At 38.7% G+C, this 14441-nt stretch overlaps 1 protein-coding gene across 4 annotated transcripts in view; it reads right to left on the bottom strand.

Moving 5' to 3' along the window:
- Positions 1 to 2370: 2370 nt before the first annotated feature.
- HDX (highly divergent homeobox) overlaps positions 2371 to 14441 on the bottom strand; it is a 56004-nt gene continuing 43933 nt past the window's right edge. For all 4 annotated transcript variants that reach the window (XM_052813562.1, XM_052813560.1, XM_052813561.1 and 1 more), the window contains 3 exons: positions 14287 to 14370; positions 10434 to 10556; positions 2371 to 9790 (listed from right to left, as the gene is read on the bottom strand). In XM_052813562.1, the coding sequence (XP_052669522.1) occupies positions 9665 to 9790; positions 10434 to 10556; positions 14287 to 14370 (333 nt within the window). In that variant the 3' untranslated portion in view covers positions 2371 to 9664. The remainder of the gene's footprint in view (positions 9791 to 10433; positions 10557 to 14286; positions 14371 to 14441) is intronic.

Genomic DNA, 14441 nt, shown 5'->3' with positions numbered 1-14441 from the left:
AGGTGACTGCGAACAATATTATATCTTCTTTTTGATAGCGTTTCTTTTACAGGCATTTCTTGTAGAAAGTGTTCAGACAGGAGAGAATACAAAACGGCTAGAAGGCTGTGTGTCGGGCTGCAAGTCCTTGGATGCTTCACTTTTATTTCTGGGAACAGTTTCCTTCAGGTTTGAAAAGACCCAGGAAATTTTGTGTAGCTGACACATACTCACTTGTTCTTCATTGGCTTAGCAAAAATACTAGTGTCGAGTCTCTTTAGATACTGTCCCGAAAATCCTGTTTAGTTATTACTTCTGCACAGCACTGAATTAACAAAAACCCAAGTTTATGACTGATCTGGTTACTCTAATGCAGTGGTTCAGCTTCTACAGATGAACTTACCAAAATGTAAAACCAAAGTGAAATCTGAAAGTATCATTAAGGATACAGAACTCCACATCAAACCTTTCTGTCTTTATTCCTTTACACACACACACACACACGTTAGTTCTGAAAATTACACTAAAAGGGCAGAGTTAAGGCTGCACATTCAGTCTGATCTCAATCTCCTCATTAGTAAATGCCAGATTCCTTGTTTTATTATTAGATTTATTTTTCATTTAGATAAAAATAGTTGCTTATTCTGAAATATGAAGTGTGGGGACAGTTTAAGGCAGTTTTTCACCATTACTGGGGGTTTTTTTTGCCACCAGGTGGCAACACAGCTACAGCCACCATCTCCGCTCAGAGTTGGTTTTATCCCCAAAACATCCAAGTTCAGTGTCACCTATAAATTTGTTACTAAATTATAAGTGTCAAACAGATTTACTTCCTCTTCATTTGTCTGCTTCTCTCTGCCTGTTTTTTTAACGTCCTTCTCTGCAGCCGTCATTTAAGAAGTTGGATGTAGTCTCAGCTCCAAGTTTTGGATGAATTTGGTTGACTTCAGAGCACTGAGAATTTTATTAGTAATCAGGTTTATACATATCTGCAGTTTAAGAGAAAAGAGTCAGGTGAGCGGATGTGTGCCTATACGATACGTATGGATGTGGCTACACTGCCATCTGGCAGCGTTTGTGAACAAAAGCAGTCTTGAATAAAACGGTGATTAGGCTGAACCTCACTTACGCATCCTTGTCTCAAGCAGCCCGGGCAGGAACCCGTCCTGGACGTGCCGCTGGTCGGGTGCCAAGGGTGGAAGGGCAGCACCCAGGCCCCAAAGCCATTTTATGTGGGATTTCTTGCAACTATTTTTCTCTCTCTACTCCTGGACTTTATAAATTCTTTCCCTCAGTCGTGGTATCGCGCTGTAAGCTCTTCAGGACAGCTGCGGTATTATTTTCATCACCTACATTTGCTCAGAAAGCAAATGGTAATCGGTACTAACAATTTTTGCCCAATTTCCATCAGCACGTCAAACCACTCGCTTGGATTGCCGGCCGAGGTGAGAGCCCACAGTATTTAGCTCTGGAGATTTTCAAGGTAGCAAGTGCTAAGAAACAGTATCATGATTAACAGCAACATAAAGAGCTCACATTTATCTTTAAAATAACTTCAAAACCCCCACAACACAAAACACTTCAGTGTTAAACTTCACCTGAAGTAGTCTGAGCTGTTGTTAGTGTTGTATGTGAATTGTCTGCATTAGACATAAATTCATGTTATGGAAAGGGAGAACATTTCAGAAGTGTTTCAGGGACAGAGGGTTGCAAGTTCTGTATATAATTCTGAAAAGCCTCTCCATAAAGGAATAACAAATTAATTTAAGATACTCCTAACTCCTCCCAATAAACAGTTGATCTCTTACAGCACCTATTCTCCCCCCCCCCCCCCCCCCAAAAAAAAAGTCCCCACTGACTGGCATCACAGTGCTGTATCCCTCCCCGGCACAGCCCAGCTCTATTCCAAACGAACGAAAACTCATTACAAGGACTGGCTGAAGTAAATACAGGTCTCACAGGTTGCTACAAAACCACAGTAGAGCTTATGCTGTTTTCCCAATTTTGTTTTTATAAACACAGAAAACTCTGTAAGCTGCTGAGAACTGGATATTGGTAAAAATTAAGTATTTTCTTTTTGTTAAGCCTACACGCTAGATGGCAAATAACTGCAGTCCAGCACGAGGAAGCTACCGATTGCTGACAGTCCCCCACCATTTATAGCACATTGCTGCCATAAATATTACTGCCTCTTGAATTCTACCCAGGTAACTGGAAAATGGTTTTATTTCAGAAATTCCTATTGCCTAGTGATATAGTGAAAAGTGAAGAATTAGGGAAGCAGAACGTGAACGCACCTGCACTGAGCCTGGACATTAACTTAATTCTTGACACTTTGAATAGGACTGAATTTTTACAAGGTAATAATAAATACAGAAACTGAGAACTTCATATAGGAAAAGGAGTTAGTTAACCTTTATTTCATTTCTCCATAGTCCCAAACTTGACAGACGTAGAAAAATATCCTTGAGTCTAGTAGACAAATTTACCAATGCTAAATAGCCCTTTACTCTGACCATTTGGGCCATTCTAGATACATTTGTACAAGCATTACTTCAATTTTTTTTTTTTTTCAATGAAAGGTTTTGCTAAACTATAAACAATAAACTACAGAGGAAAAACTTGATCTACCAAAGCATGCATATGAAGGTATCTTCCAAAACTTAAAAAAAATAATAATTAAGAAAGCAAACCAACCTTGAGACACATTTGGAGGAGAAAACAATTTAGAACAATTTGAGGAAAAAATAATTAACTAAAGACAAGTCAAAGCAAATTCTGTAAACTATCTGTGGATAAGTTAAAATATCTATGGCACAACTTTTCACAAAAAAAAAAAAAAATTAAGGCAAAGACCAACATTTTATATAAAAATAGCTGAGCAGGCTTCTAAAGAAGGAAATAAGCATTTCTCATGATGACTCTGTTAATACAAGATTATAAATACCCTTATATACACAGAAAAAAAAAAAATCAATACAAGTGTATGGAATATTTCACTAGGCATCCATCTTTCAAATAAGCCAAGATCATATGTCCTGGACCGTAGTGGAGGTACTTCAGTTTAAGATTTGTAGTAGTTTCTTTGCTACACATACTGATACAAATAATAAAAATGCAATATAAATATTGATTTTCACAGAGAAACTCAGTAATACACTCAGGGTACAAAGCTTAACAAATTGGCCCAGAAAGAAATGATACAAGTTCTAAGATAATCAATTATCTTATGTTTTGTAGGCTAAGGAAAACATCCAAGTTATACAATAATACTTAATCTTTCAGCGTATTTTTTTTTTTTTTTAATCAAACATACCTTTAGTGAAACTAAAGCAGAAATTATCATGGTAGAAGATTCATTATCTCTTCGTACATACAGCAGTTTGTTTATTTGCCAAGATCACTTAGAAATACCATTACTATGGGCATTTTAATAAATTTCCAAGCCTAAAAGTTACCAGTTTTGCAAGGAGTTAAACTATAAACAATATTTGTATGGATGTATTTGATTAAATTTCAAAATTATGTAATCAATATATAGTAAGAAATGAAAATAAGAGCAAATAAAATATATTTTAGAAGAATCACATTAATTTTAAGTGAAAATACCTTTGTAGGTGCTAATACGATGATCAAGTTCAGTATATCTGTGCACATTATAAATATGCATATGTGTATTCATATACACCCAGTAATTCTAGAAATAATCATAGAAATGATATAATTTCCATTGGAGAATACAATTTTTTCCCCAACACAACTCGTTGGATTTGCCAATGACTTTTTGAACTGTATTTCACAAAATTTGAAGATAAAGTAGAAGCTCTTGTTTTCCAAGGTGTAGAAATTTCTTAGTTTACTGTCATTTTCTTGACTAAAACCCCAGGATCTTCATTTCTGCTACTCAACCGAAATGCCTCCTTGTGTCTCATTCCCTCCCCCATCCCCAGGCTGAAGAGGCTTGTACATTCTGTCACCCTTCCCCCAGGTATTTCACAGAGATAGATGTGACGGGGGAAATTATAGGGACTCTTTTAAGATGAAATTTGACTACGAAGTATGGTCTACATATACATTTAAACCTTAGCTTGCTACCAATTCATTTTAAAGTTAACACTTGCTCACAAGCAAATCAAAATTGTTTCTACAAGGTCTTTATACATAGTTATGCAAAAAAAGAGAAACAATAGCTGAAACAAAAATATAAGGACATATTTATGAACTGTTATGTCTCAGAAAAATGTAAAATCCTATTCTTTTTCATTACATTGCTGAGACTCATTGACTGTTCTCTCCGATAAATTAATCTATGATGTATTGAGAAATGTTACAACAATCATTTAGTACCAGAATAAAGGCTAATATCCATTCCTTACAGTAACTGTACTAAAAATAGCACAGCTAGCCCATTTACTACATCATCCTTCAGCTTTAATAGAAATATTTACTATTAACATATGCTAATCTTTTCTCCCTAATATCACATCTTTATTATTTCCTTGTCCATAGATTGTGTTTAAGACAAATACATAAAAATAGTACTAAAATAAAAAACAAAGTGAATGTCTCACACTCAACTAAAAAACAAGCACAAAATTGAAGGATGCATGTTGGAAATAATTTATTGCCTATAAAACATTAAAAAAAATGTTTAAGTTCACATTTTCTGTGTGGTTTTAAAGGTGGTGTCACGTTTCAGAGGTAGTGTGTGTAAAATGTAATACAGAATTTGAAAAGAATTATTGACTTAGTTCAGTAATACAGTAAAATGTTCACCAGAACCAAAGCACTGACCTGAAACCATTTTCCTTACAGGAACATTCTTAAGTGCCTCTTTTACTGAAGAGGATTGCTCATTTGTTTAAAAACAAGAACAACAACCACCACAAGCCCAAGTTTCTGCCCCATTTGTGTCTGTCGTCTTCTGACCAAAATGTCAGCTGCTGCCTTTCAGAGACAAATAAATACTCTTTAGTCAGAATAAAACCCTATTCTGCCATGGAAAAGACCAATTTTGTAGCACCGCTTAGTCTTTTTTATTTTTTTTGCTCGTAACTTTTAAGATTTCACATTTGGCCAATGTGCTAAAATATTAATTGGGTAAAGAAATCAAACACCATAAACCAGCTTCTGTTTTGTCTAATAACTAGCTGGAGCCTTCTCGCTAACCGTCCTCTAACTTTGATCAGGCATCTCACAACTGAGCAACTTACTCAATGTTATGATGATCTGGGGCAGAAAAGGCAGAATCTCAAAATGCAAGTTGAAGGTTAGAGAGCTGCCAGTCCTTCTAACACGTAAAGCAGCCTCATAGTTCACTGGCTGACCTGAAGGATCTGGGCAGCAGGACTGGAGGTAGTAAATCAAGCTTTTGGTTGTAACGTTACAAGTTACGAATTCTTCATGTTTCAGATATTCTGTGCTATTCCATTTATGCATATTATTGTCTTTCCTTATGCTATCAGTATCCTGAGACCAACAGTCAGCTACGACTAGAGTACCTAGGGAAAAGTTAGTGCTGTGCATTAGTTTCTTTTTAACATTACTAATACGGTAGTGCAATAGAGATCCCAAATCGGATAGCTGATCGATTTTAAGCAGTAATTTCCATGTCCACAAGAAGGAAATTCATGATACTGTTGATTTGTCCTATCATTTCAACTGTATAACCACAACAGTAGATATAGCTGTCTCCATTTGGTGAATGGACTTGATAAGCTGCTTCCCAATTTAAGAAGATGAAGATACAACTGGTACGTTCCTTTTTTTCACTCAGAGGACTGCAAAGCCCACGATCTGCTTGTCATTTTCAGACTTTTTATTGCCTTAGCGAAAAAGAAGTACTTGGAAAGATTAAAGTGCAGTGCTGCTTCAAGAACCAAGCACTCAAGAAAACTGACACTTCTATGGTACATCCGTTCGTGTACTTTTAAATCTGCCAAAAATTCACCTATTAGAATATTTACTATTACTCACTCCTGTTAGACCTCTAGACTTGACAGAAGCATCATCGGCAGGGAAATGAAAAGAGGCATAGCTTCAGGAAACAGCTTTCTTAACTATAAGCAAGTTGCTAGCATCAAAGACTTTCATTGCTCCCTAAGGAGAGCGAGCGTCCTGTCTCTGGTTTAAAGTGTCTGTTCTGAACTACCTTTTTCCACTTTGGTTTCTTCAGAAAGACATACTTCATCATTCATGTTCCGACAGACGCATTAGGAATAAACAGCGCCAGGGAAGTCATCTTTCACAGACAAAGCAAATGAGAGCCTTTGCAGAAAGAGGATAAAAACATCAATACATGGCACTTCTGCCGTAGCGGTTATTCGAATTACAGAGCCAAACCACTGAAATAGCAAGGGGGGCTTATTTCTGTCATCGTAACACAACACAATATTAGCTTTATCTGTCACGGAAAGTCTATGCAAATGATGAACTAGCACTTAATGCGGGCTTTTGTTACCACCCTATGAACAGAGGAAATAACCACAAACCAAATTCTAACATGCGATGGGCCCAGAAAGCCATCCCCATCATTTTCCATCACCTGAAGAACTTTCAGAATTTCAGCTGGAAACAAGCGTCCTGGTGACTGTGTATCAGAATGCGATGTCTGTCAGCAAGATGCTTGTCAGTACAATTACTAAGACGAAGTAGGAAAGGAATATGCCCAGTTCTCTCACACCGTTCTAAGGTCCAGCTGAACAAGTTACACGGATTAGGATGCAATCTGCAAACTCGATTAGCACATTATGTTGCCGTCAGGGACACAAGCAAACTAAAACAAGCCCTAAATTACAAAGCACGTGTGTGGCGCTAGTCTGGAGTGCGATACTTGGATATGTATTTCCATAATTCTCAAGGATGGTTAAGCATTATGTTACAGCACCTCCTAAGCTGCTCTTCAGCCACTGTACTGCAGAACTATTGTTGCTGCAATGATTTAAAGTACCATTGATGGTAATATATCATTAAAGTTTTTGTTTTACATATGGCAGGAAATACACACTGATATTGAAAAACAAAAGCAGAACAGCTGTACAGTATTATCCTATATAGCATTTTGTTATACAGGAATATAATTTATACTCTTTTTTTCCTGAATATTCCCAATTGTTTCAGGGTATGAAAACATGACTACTTTGCTATGTTTTGTCTTGTCACCCTGCAAGAGAAAAGACCAAAGAACAACATGCCCACAGGGATGACGGGGGCGCTGACTGCAGCTAGAGTTTCGGCTGCACATCCTAAAGAGGATTCCAGCTTCCTTGAGAAAAGGGACTTACATAACTGCTTGAATCTGGCAGTAGTTCATTCAAAATTAATTCCTTCGATTTGTTTGGCATACGAAATAGAAGCAAGACATAGCAAAACATGAATCATCAATGAAAGTTTTTCTTGTATAAAGGTGGATGACTTAATTGACCATGAAATCAAGAACTCTCATTAAGAGTATCCTGCCTTTTGTCATGGGAATTTAAGTGGAAGAAGCAGGAAAATAAGGTCCAAATAGTGGCAAATCACAGTACTTTTTTTTTTTTTTTTTTTTTCTCCATTTCAGCAAAGCTCACAGAAAACAAGAGGTTTCCTTGTCAGTGGCACAAGTTTTGTATCTAGGGAGAACAGTAATAGAAAGCATTGTTAACCCAGTATAGAAAACCCTTTATAAATTATTTTTTCAGGATGAGCAGAATTACAGTTGAGCTCTATCTTACATTTGAAGGATAGTACTGTGATCTTTGCTCACAAACTTTAATTAATTTTAGATTGGTGGTCATTTCAACAGGCATGTAAAATACCACTCCTTCTCTGAGTAAGGCTATAAGGATGTGTCTGCCAGCCAGGATGAGACATTTCAGCTCAAGCAGAGAAAGGATGAGTAACCTACCACTTACCTCCTGGTTACGCAGAGTGCCTTCCCTCCCTCCTGGGATTCCACTCTGAGTTTTAATGCCTAAACTCAAATACAGGCCCAACAGCTCGCTTTTGTGGGGTCACTCTGTAGAATAGATGGTAAGAGGTCTTTTGGGAGCTAACTGAATTGTATAGTAGTCAGAACTGTGAAACTGTTTTGTTTTGTTTTTTTAAAACAGCTTTTAAAACTGCGACTATCCTTTATGCAGCTGGCATTTAACAATATTGCTAAAAGCTCCCCATGCCCAAGGACAACAGAGAGAGAAAAAAACCTGAAAGAACAGAGCTCACTACCGATACTGGGGGGGGGAAAAAAAAAGGCTGTAGAAATGATTAGGGAGGAACTGACCAGAATGAGAAAACCCTAAAATCTGAGCTAATCCTAGTATTAAGGGGGGGGGGGGGGATAAAAGTGTTATTTCCCCAACACTCTGGATTTTCTGAACTACACCTTGGACCTCCCACTCAAATTATGGGGATTACTTACGATACTGCATGAATAAGGATTCACCAGAGTAAATTATTATTTGGCATAAAATTGAAAGATCAGGCTTTTTACCAGACTGTGAAGGTATCCATTTCAAAAATGCTTGCTGAGGAATATTCAGAAGTTATAGAGCATCAATAATATGGGCATGCACCTACATGCTCCACTAAATTTATCTGAATGTGTCTGCACATCCATTTAATCAGATGAGTAAAGGGATTCAATGTCAACGACAGCTGGGAAAGAAGAAATTCATTTCAGCACTGCCTGCAATCAAGCTCACAGTTTAGAAATGGCACCCAGCAGTTGCCAAAAAATTCATCAGACAGGGCTACTTCAAAACCAGGTCACATTTAGAAGATCTGCAGAACTCAATTCCAAACACTTGAATACCTTTCAGGATGCAATGACAGCTGTGGATTTATGACAGTGTCTTGATAAAATGAAGCCAAGTTTGTGGAAATATATATAACCAATACTTCAAACAATGAACAGAACTTCAGCATTCAGACTTTGACAAATAAAACCTGTACCTACATTCATAAAACCCTAAATAGTAGTGTAAACATCTAATCCCATTGCTACTGTGAGAGTATCAGAAAGTCGTGTTCTGCAGCTATCAGGTTTCCCATATCCATCTAATTTGTTACAACACTTATGACTGCTTCTTTACATTAATAATTTATTGATGATAATTCAAATTTTTCAGTTAGCCTTTCAAAGTTTTTTCAGCTATTTTGGTCAGGAAAATGGAAGATTCAACAATCTGAAGTCACATAATGAAAACCACTAGTTTAATTTCAGATTTTCAAAAGGCTTCAAGCACAACTCATAAAAAGCCCGTTATTCTATTTGGATCCCCAATTTTTAGTCCACCTACCTGAGTAAAAATGGGGAAAAAAATAATAAACAGGACTGGTGAGCAAGCAACTCTGAAGAATTAGCTGTCTGCATAACAGGACATTTGTTTTCCACTCTTGGATCCCTGCTCAAAAAGACTGCTACAGAGCAAGAGTTATTCTGGAAAGTCAGAAGTTATCCTAATCAAGGCCAAACTGCTAAAAGTGAAACCTTTCTTCACACAGTTCTTTCATTTACCAAAAACAACATTCGAAATTTCTTGACAGTGCAAACTGTAGCCATGACACACTACAGTCATCCTTCAGGAAAGTCTACTTCACCTTGGGCTTTCTTTTTTGGACTGAAGAACACTGGATAGCAAAATGCCGTTCTCTTGAAACCGACACGTTATGTGGGGTTTCTTTTTTGTCAATTAAAAAAAATAAATCACAAACTGTCTGAGGCATTTTTCTCCGATAAAGACGACAAGCTGAATGAGGTATCATCAGGCTCTGGGGATGCATGATTGAAATCCATTTCTTCTAATTCAGGAGGTAAGTCTGAGAGCAGTGCCTATAAGTAAAAAAATATTACAATCCAGTATTAGGTATATGTTTTATGTCAGCATTCAAATGTCTTTTAAACATATAGTGAAAAAACTTTCTTGAGCTTTTCAGTCAGTGTTGGTATTGGATAAATTGGGGGGGGGGGGGGAGGAGGTCAGTATTGATAGATATTGAAAGGAAAAACATTGTCCAAGATGATGTATTTTAAAGGCAAAAGGAAAAAAATAAAAGCAACAAAATCTCTTCCTAAATAAAGCACAAAACATTACTCACACAAGACATGATCCAACCAAGCATTAAAAGAAGTGCTATGTATTAAATGCGGCACAGTGAAACTGAAGCAGCCTGGCTTTTTTTCCTAGATCTCGCATCTTAGATCTCACAACAGACAAATCCCAGCCCCTCAGTGTACACTGGTGCACTGGTTGTCCTTTTGTAAAAGTCACACTTCTTTGTCTATGTCATCACTTACGTAAATTGCCAGATCTTTCTTTTGTTTAAAGTTCAGCTTTTCTTTGCCTACAAGATGTTCAGCACGACTCTGCCTAATCATAATTTGAGCCTCTGGGCACTATGGAATAAAACCAAGGGAATGACAGAACACAAAATGACAAACACCTTCCATTATTAAAACCTACTTCAAGACTTACCTGCTGCTGTTCTTTATCATCTGATTTAATAGCAAGTATCAAACTCCGAGTAAATGTCTGTAGTTCAAAATACTTCTGTTTGTGATTCTCCAACTCATTCTCAATGAATCTGACTTCTTCATTCTGCAGGGGACAATTACACAAAATTCTGGAAATAATAAACAGCACTGCATCTTTTCAATGACACCTAAACATATCTGTGTTAAAACTAAATGTTTTTAGTGAAAATGAGTAAAAATGTGTTTGTTATGATTCCTGCCAAAACCGATATTAAGTACAGCCAGAAGTTCTATAGTTATAGAATTATCGAGCAATACACGTAGACTTTGGATACAAGTAGAAGTTTCTGATGAACGACCAGTAGCGTCACACTAAACCTGCAAACGCGTATGCCATTTCACTTCTCGTTATTCTCCACAAGAGATGTGATAGCCAACTGTATTGGCTTTGTGTGGCAAGGTTTTGCTAGCAGGGGGGGTTACAGGGGTGGCTTCTGTAAGAAGCTGCTGGAAGCTTCCTCTGTGTTCGAGAGCGCCCATACCAGCCGGCTCTGAGACAGACCCGCTGCCGGCCAATGCCGAGCCCATCAGCGATAGTGGTAACGCCTCTGTGATAACATTTTTAAGAAGGAAAAAAAAAGTTGGGACAGACAGAAAACGGCAGCCGGAGAGAGGAGTGAGAACATGTAAGAGAAACAACCCTGCGGACGCCAAGGTCAGTGCAGAAGGAGGGGGAGGAGGTGCTCCAGGCGCCGGAGCAGAGATTCCCCTGCAGCCCGTGGGGAAGACCACGGTGAGGCAGGCTGTCCCCCTGCAGTCCATGGAGGTCCACGGTGGAGCAGATCTCCACCTGCAGCCCGTGGAGGACCCCACGCTGGAGCAGGGGGATGCCCGAAGGAGGCTGTGACCCCGTGGGAAGCCCGCGCTGGAGCAGGCTCCTGGCAGGACCTGCGGACCCGTGGAGAGAGGAGCCCACGGAGCAGGTTTTCTGGCAGGACTTGTGACCCCGTGGGGGACCCACGCTGGAGCAGTTCGTGAAGAACTGCAGCCCGTGGGAAGGACCCACGTTGGAGAAGTTCGTGGAGAACTGTCTCCCGTGGGAGGGACCCCACGCTGGAGCAGGGGAAGAGTGTGATGAGTCCTCCCCCTGAGGAGGATGAAGCGGCAGAAAATAACGTGTGATGAACTGACCGTAAACCCCATCCCCGTCCCCCTGCACCGCTGGGGAGGGGAGGCAGAGAATCCAGGAGTGAAGTTGTGCCCGGGAAGAAGGGAGGGGTGGAGGGAAGGTGTTCTGAGAGTTGGTTTTATTTCTTATTACCCTACTCTGGTTGATTTGTAATAAAGTGAGTTAATTTTCCCCAAGCTGAGTCTGTTTTGCCCGTGACGGTAATTGGTGAGGATCTCTCCTGTCCTTATCTCGACCCACAAGCTCTTTGTTATATTTTCTCTCCCCTGTCCAGCTGAGGAGGGGAGTGATAGAACAGCTCTGGTGGGCACCTGGCGTCCAGCCAGGGTCAACCCACCACACCAACCATGTAACATGAGGCCAAGGAGTTTCAGAATTACTGACTACCATTAAAGCATTAACAACTTGAGCCAAAGTTTGCATGAACCTTTTAAAGAACCACTGCTTTTTATTTTATAAGGATGACCTCTAATTCTATTTTAAAATAAAGAAAAACAAAGCCCAGGTCTCTTCCTAGAAGTGATCTTGAAAAGGCAGGGTGAAAAGAGACAGCAACTAAATTTCATTATTACAGCAGGAGGCTTGACACAAAGACCAGGCAAAATAACTTGAAAATTCCACAAAGCTACCACAAATTAAAATATAGCATCCTCTAGTACAGCTGAGTTTGACATGTATCATGAAGTGTCAGCTCACCAACCTCCCCAAGATCTCTCAGGTTACGGAATAAATAGGAATGTACTTACAAAATGGAGAAATATCAATAATGTGCATGCTGTGGCTAAAAAGGCATTTTTCCAACCTTTGCAAAAATATGTGTTACTGTACTTGCAAATCACTTAATATAAAAACTTAATTAAAAATTCAGATTTGATAAGTACTTCAGTTTATTCCAAATATCTCTTCTCCTTCAATCTCACCAACTGATTAGTATACAAGATCAAAATGCTAAATCTGTTGATCAGTGTAGAGCTAAAATTAATTTTCTCTGGTTATTTACCTTTGCAAAGATCACATAACCTAAATAAACAGTTCACTTTTCAAGAACGAAGTCATTGTGCATTTTTGCAAAAGTTGTCTGCATAGTAGCACCAAATGTGCATCCTCCGTAAGATAATCATGAAAAAAATATGCCCACAGAAATTGTTAGCAATGCACAATACACATAGAAAGTAAGCATTTAGGTTACACAGATAATTCGTGTTAAGTGTTGCATTTACCAAGGGGTAGAGGCAAAAAAACCCCACCCTTGCTTATGCAACTATACGATTCATTAGGTTGGCAGTTTTGCATGCAGTATGTTCCTTGATGGCTGGTTTTGGTGGCAGCAAATAATTACATAAGCAAGTTTCAAAAGTGAATTTATAAGCTGGCATTTTGTTTTAATGATGAATTATTTTTTTTTAAGAAACATAGAACTACGCTCTGATATTCATGCTTACATTTGCTAGACGGGCTGTAATTCGACTTTAGTTGATATGTAAAGGTGAGACTACATGATGAACTGGAAGGTTTGTAACAAGCCTTTAAAAATGGCTGGTTTTTTGGTTTTGTTTTTTTTTTTTTCCCCAGAAAATTCACATTTCTTCAGTCAAAACACTGCTCACCATACTGTTTCAGGTTATAACAGCTCTGAGAATAACAGAAATATTTGGGCTGTGATTTTGAGGCTTTCATAAGAAAGTCAGCTGAATGCATCTTTCAGATGGAAACTTAGAAGTTGCCTGTTTAGCAATGGATTTTGCCCAGCCAAACAAGGAATTCAGATTTACGCAGAAAACACATAGGCACAAAGACTAATCACTAATGTCGAACAACAAAACAACAAACCAACAAACAAGGTTCTGTAGGGCATGCTGTCACAGCAAGCCTTTCACTGTGGTGACAGGTGACATTAAGAAAAGGTCATTCCCTCTCCATACTCATTCTCCACTGCCCTTACCAGGAAAACACTGCTTGAAGGAATAATTTTTGCTCTGAAAAGATGATCTATTTATTATTTTGGTAACTGATTACCACTAGTAGAACATACCTGTTTTCCAAGTAAAAAACCAGCTACATAGGGAAAAACATGCTCAATATACAACACTGAACTGTGGCAACTCTTAGAGCAGTAACACACACGTAACCTTTACCATTTGGCAGAAGTCAGCAGCTGTCAGGTATCCAACTGCTTTTCCTCCCTCCCGTAACTACTGCTTCCGGACGTGTCCTGCACTACATTGTGAGAATGACTTCTTCTCAGATCCCCCCATTTTATTAGAAGATTCCAGCTGTTACGTCCTTTTCCAGAGCTGGCAGCACCACGCTGCATGTAAAAAGCACACCGCAGCACTCCAAAGAACAATTCTTGCTCAAAAAGAAAGTTTTGGTTTAGAGGCTAAATAAATTGCTTTGTTTGGGACACATGGTGGGAGATGCAGATGGCTACAGCTAAAGTAATGTAAAGAAATGGGATTTTTCCTGCCTCCCTCTGGGTTGAAATACGGGTAATCTGGCTGTAAATGGGATGAGGAGATGTGACTGAGGGTATGACGTGCACTACCGCAATAAAAAGCAAAGAAGCTGCAGGCTCCCACATGCCTTTGCTGAATTCCTTACAGATACACCCATCTGAATGTCCTGTGGACTATCCTGCTTAATATTATATAGCCTAATTACTCACCTTATAATCCAAAAGAGAACTCATTTGATCCACTTCAGAATTACTTATCATATCACTTTCTTCATCATCTATAATTTCTATTTTCTGAAACAGAAGGGAACAGTTCATTCCAAATATCTGAATGCCTAGATTAGACAGACAAACAACAATCCATA

The sequence above is a fragment of the Harpia harpyja genome, chromosome 18, assembly GCF_026419915.1.
Source record: "Harpia harpyja isolate bHarHar1 chromosome 18, bHarHar1 primary haplotype, whole genome shotgun sequence".
Lineage (NCBI taxonomy): Eukaryota > Metazoa > Chordata > Aves > Accipitriformes > Accipitridae > Harpia > Harpia harpyja.
The sequence above is the reverse complement of the archived record's forward strand: the minus strand, read 5'-3'. Positions and strand labels throughout refer to the sequence as shown.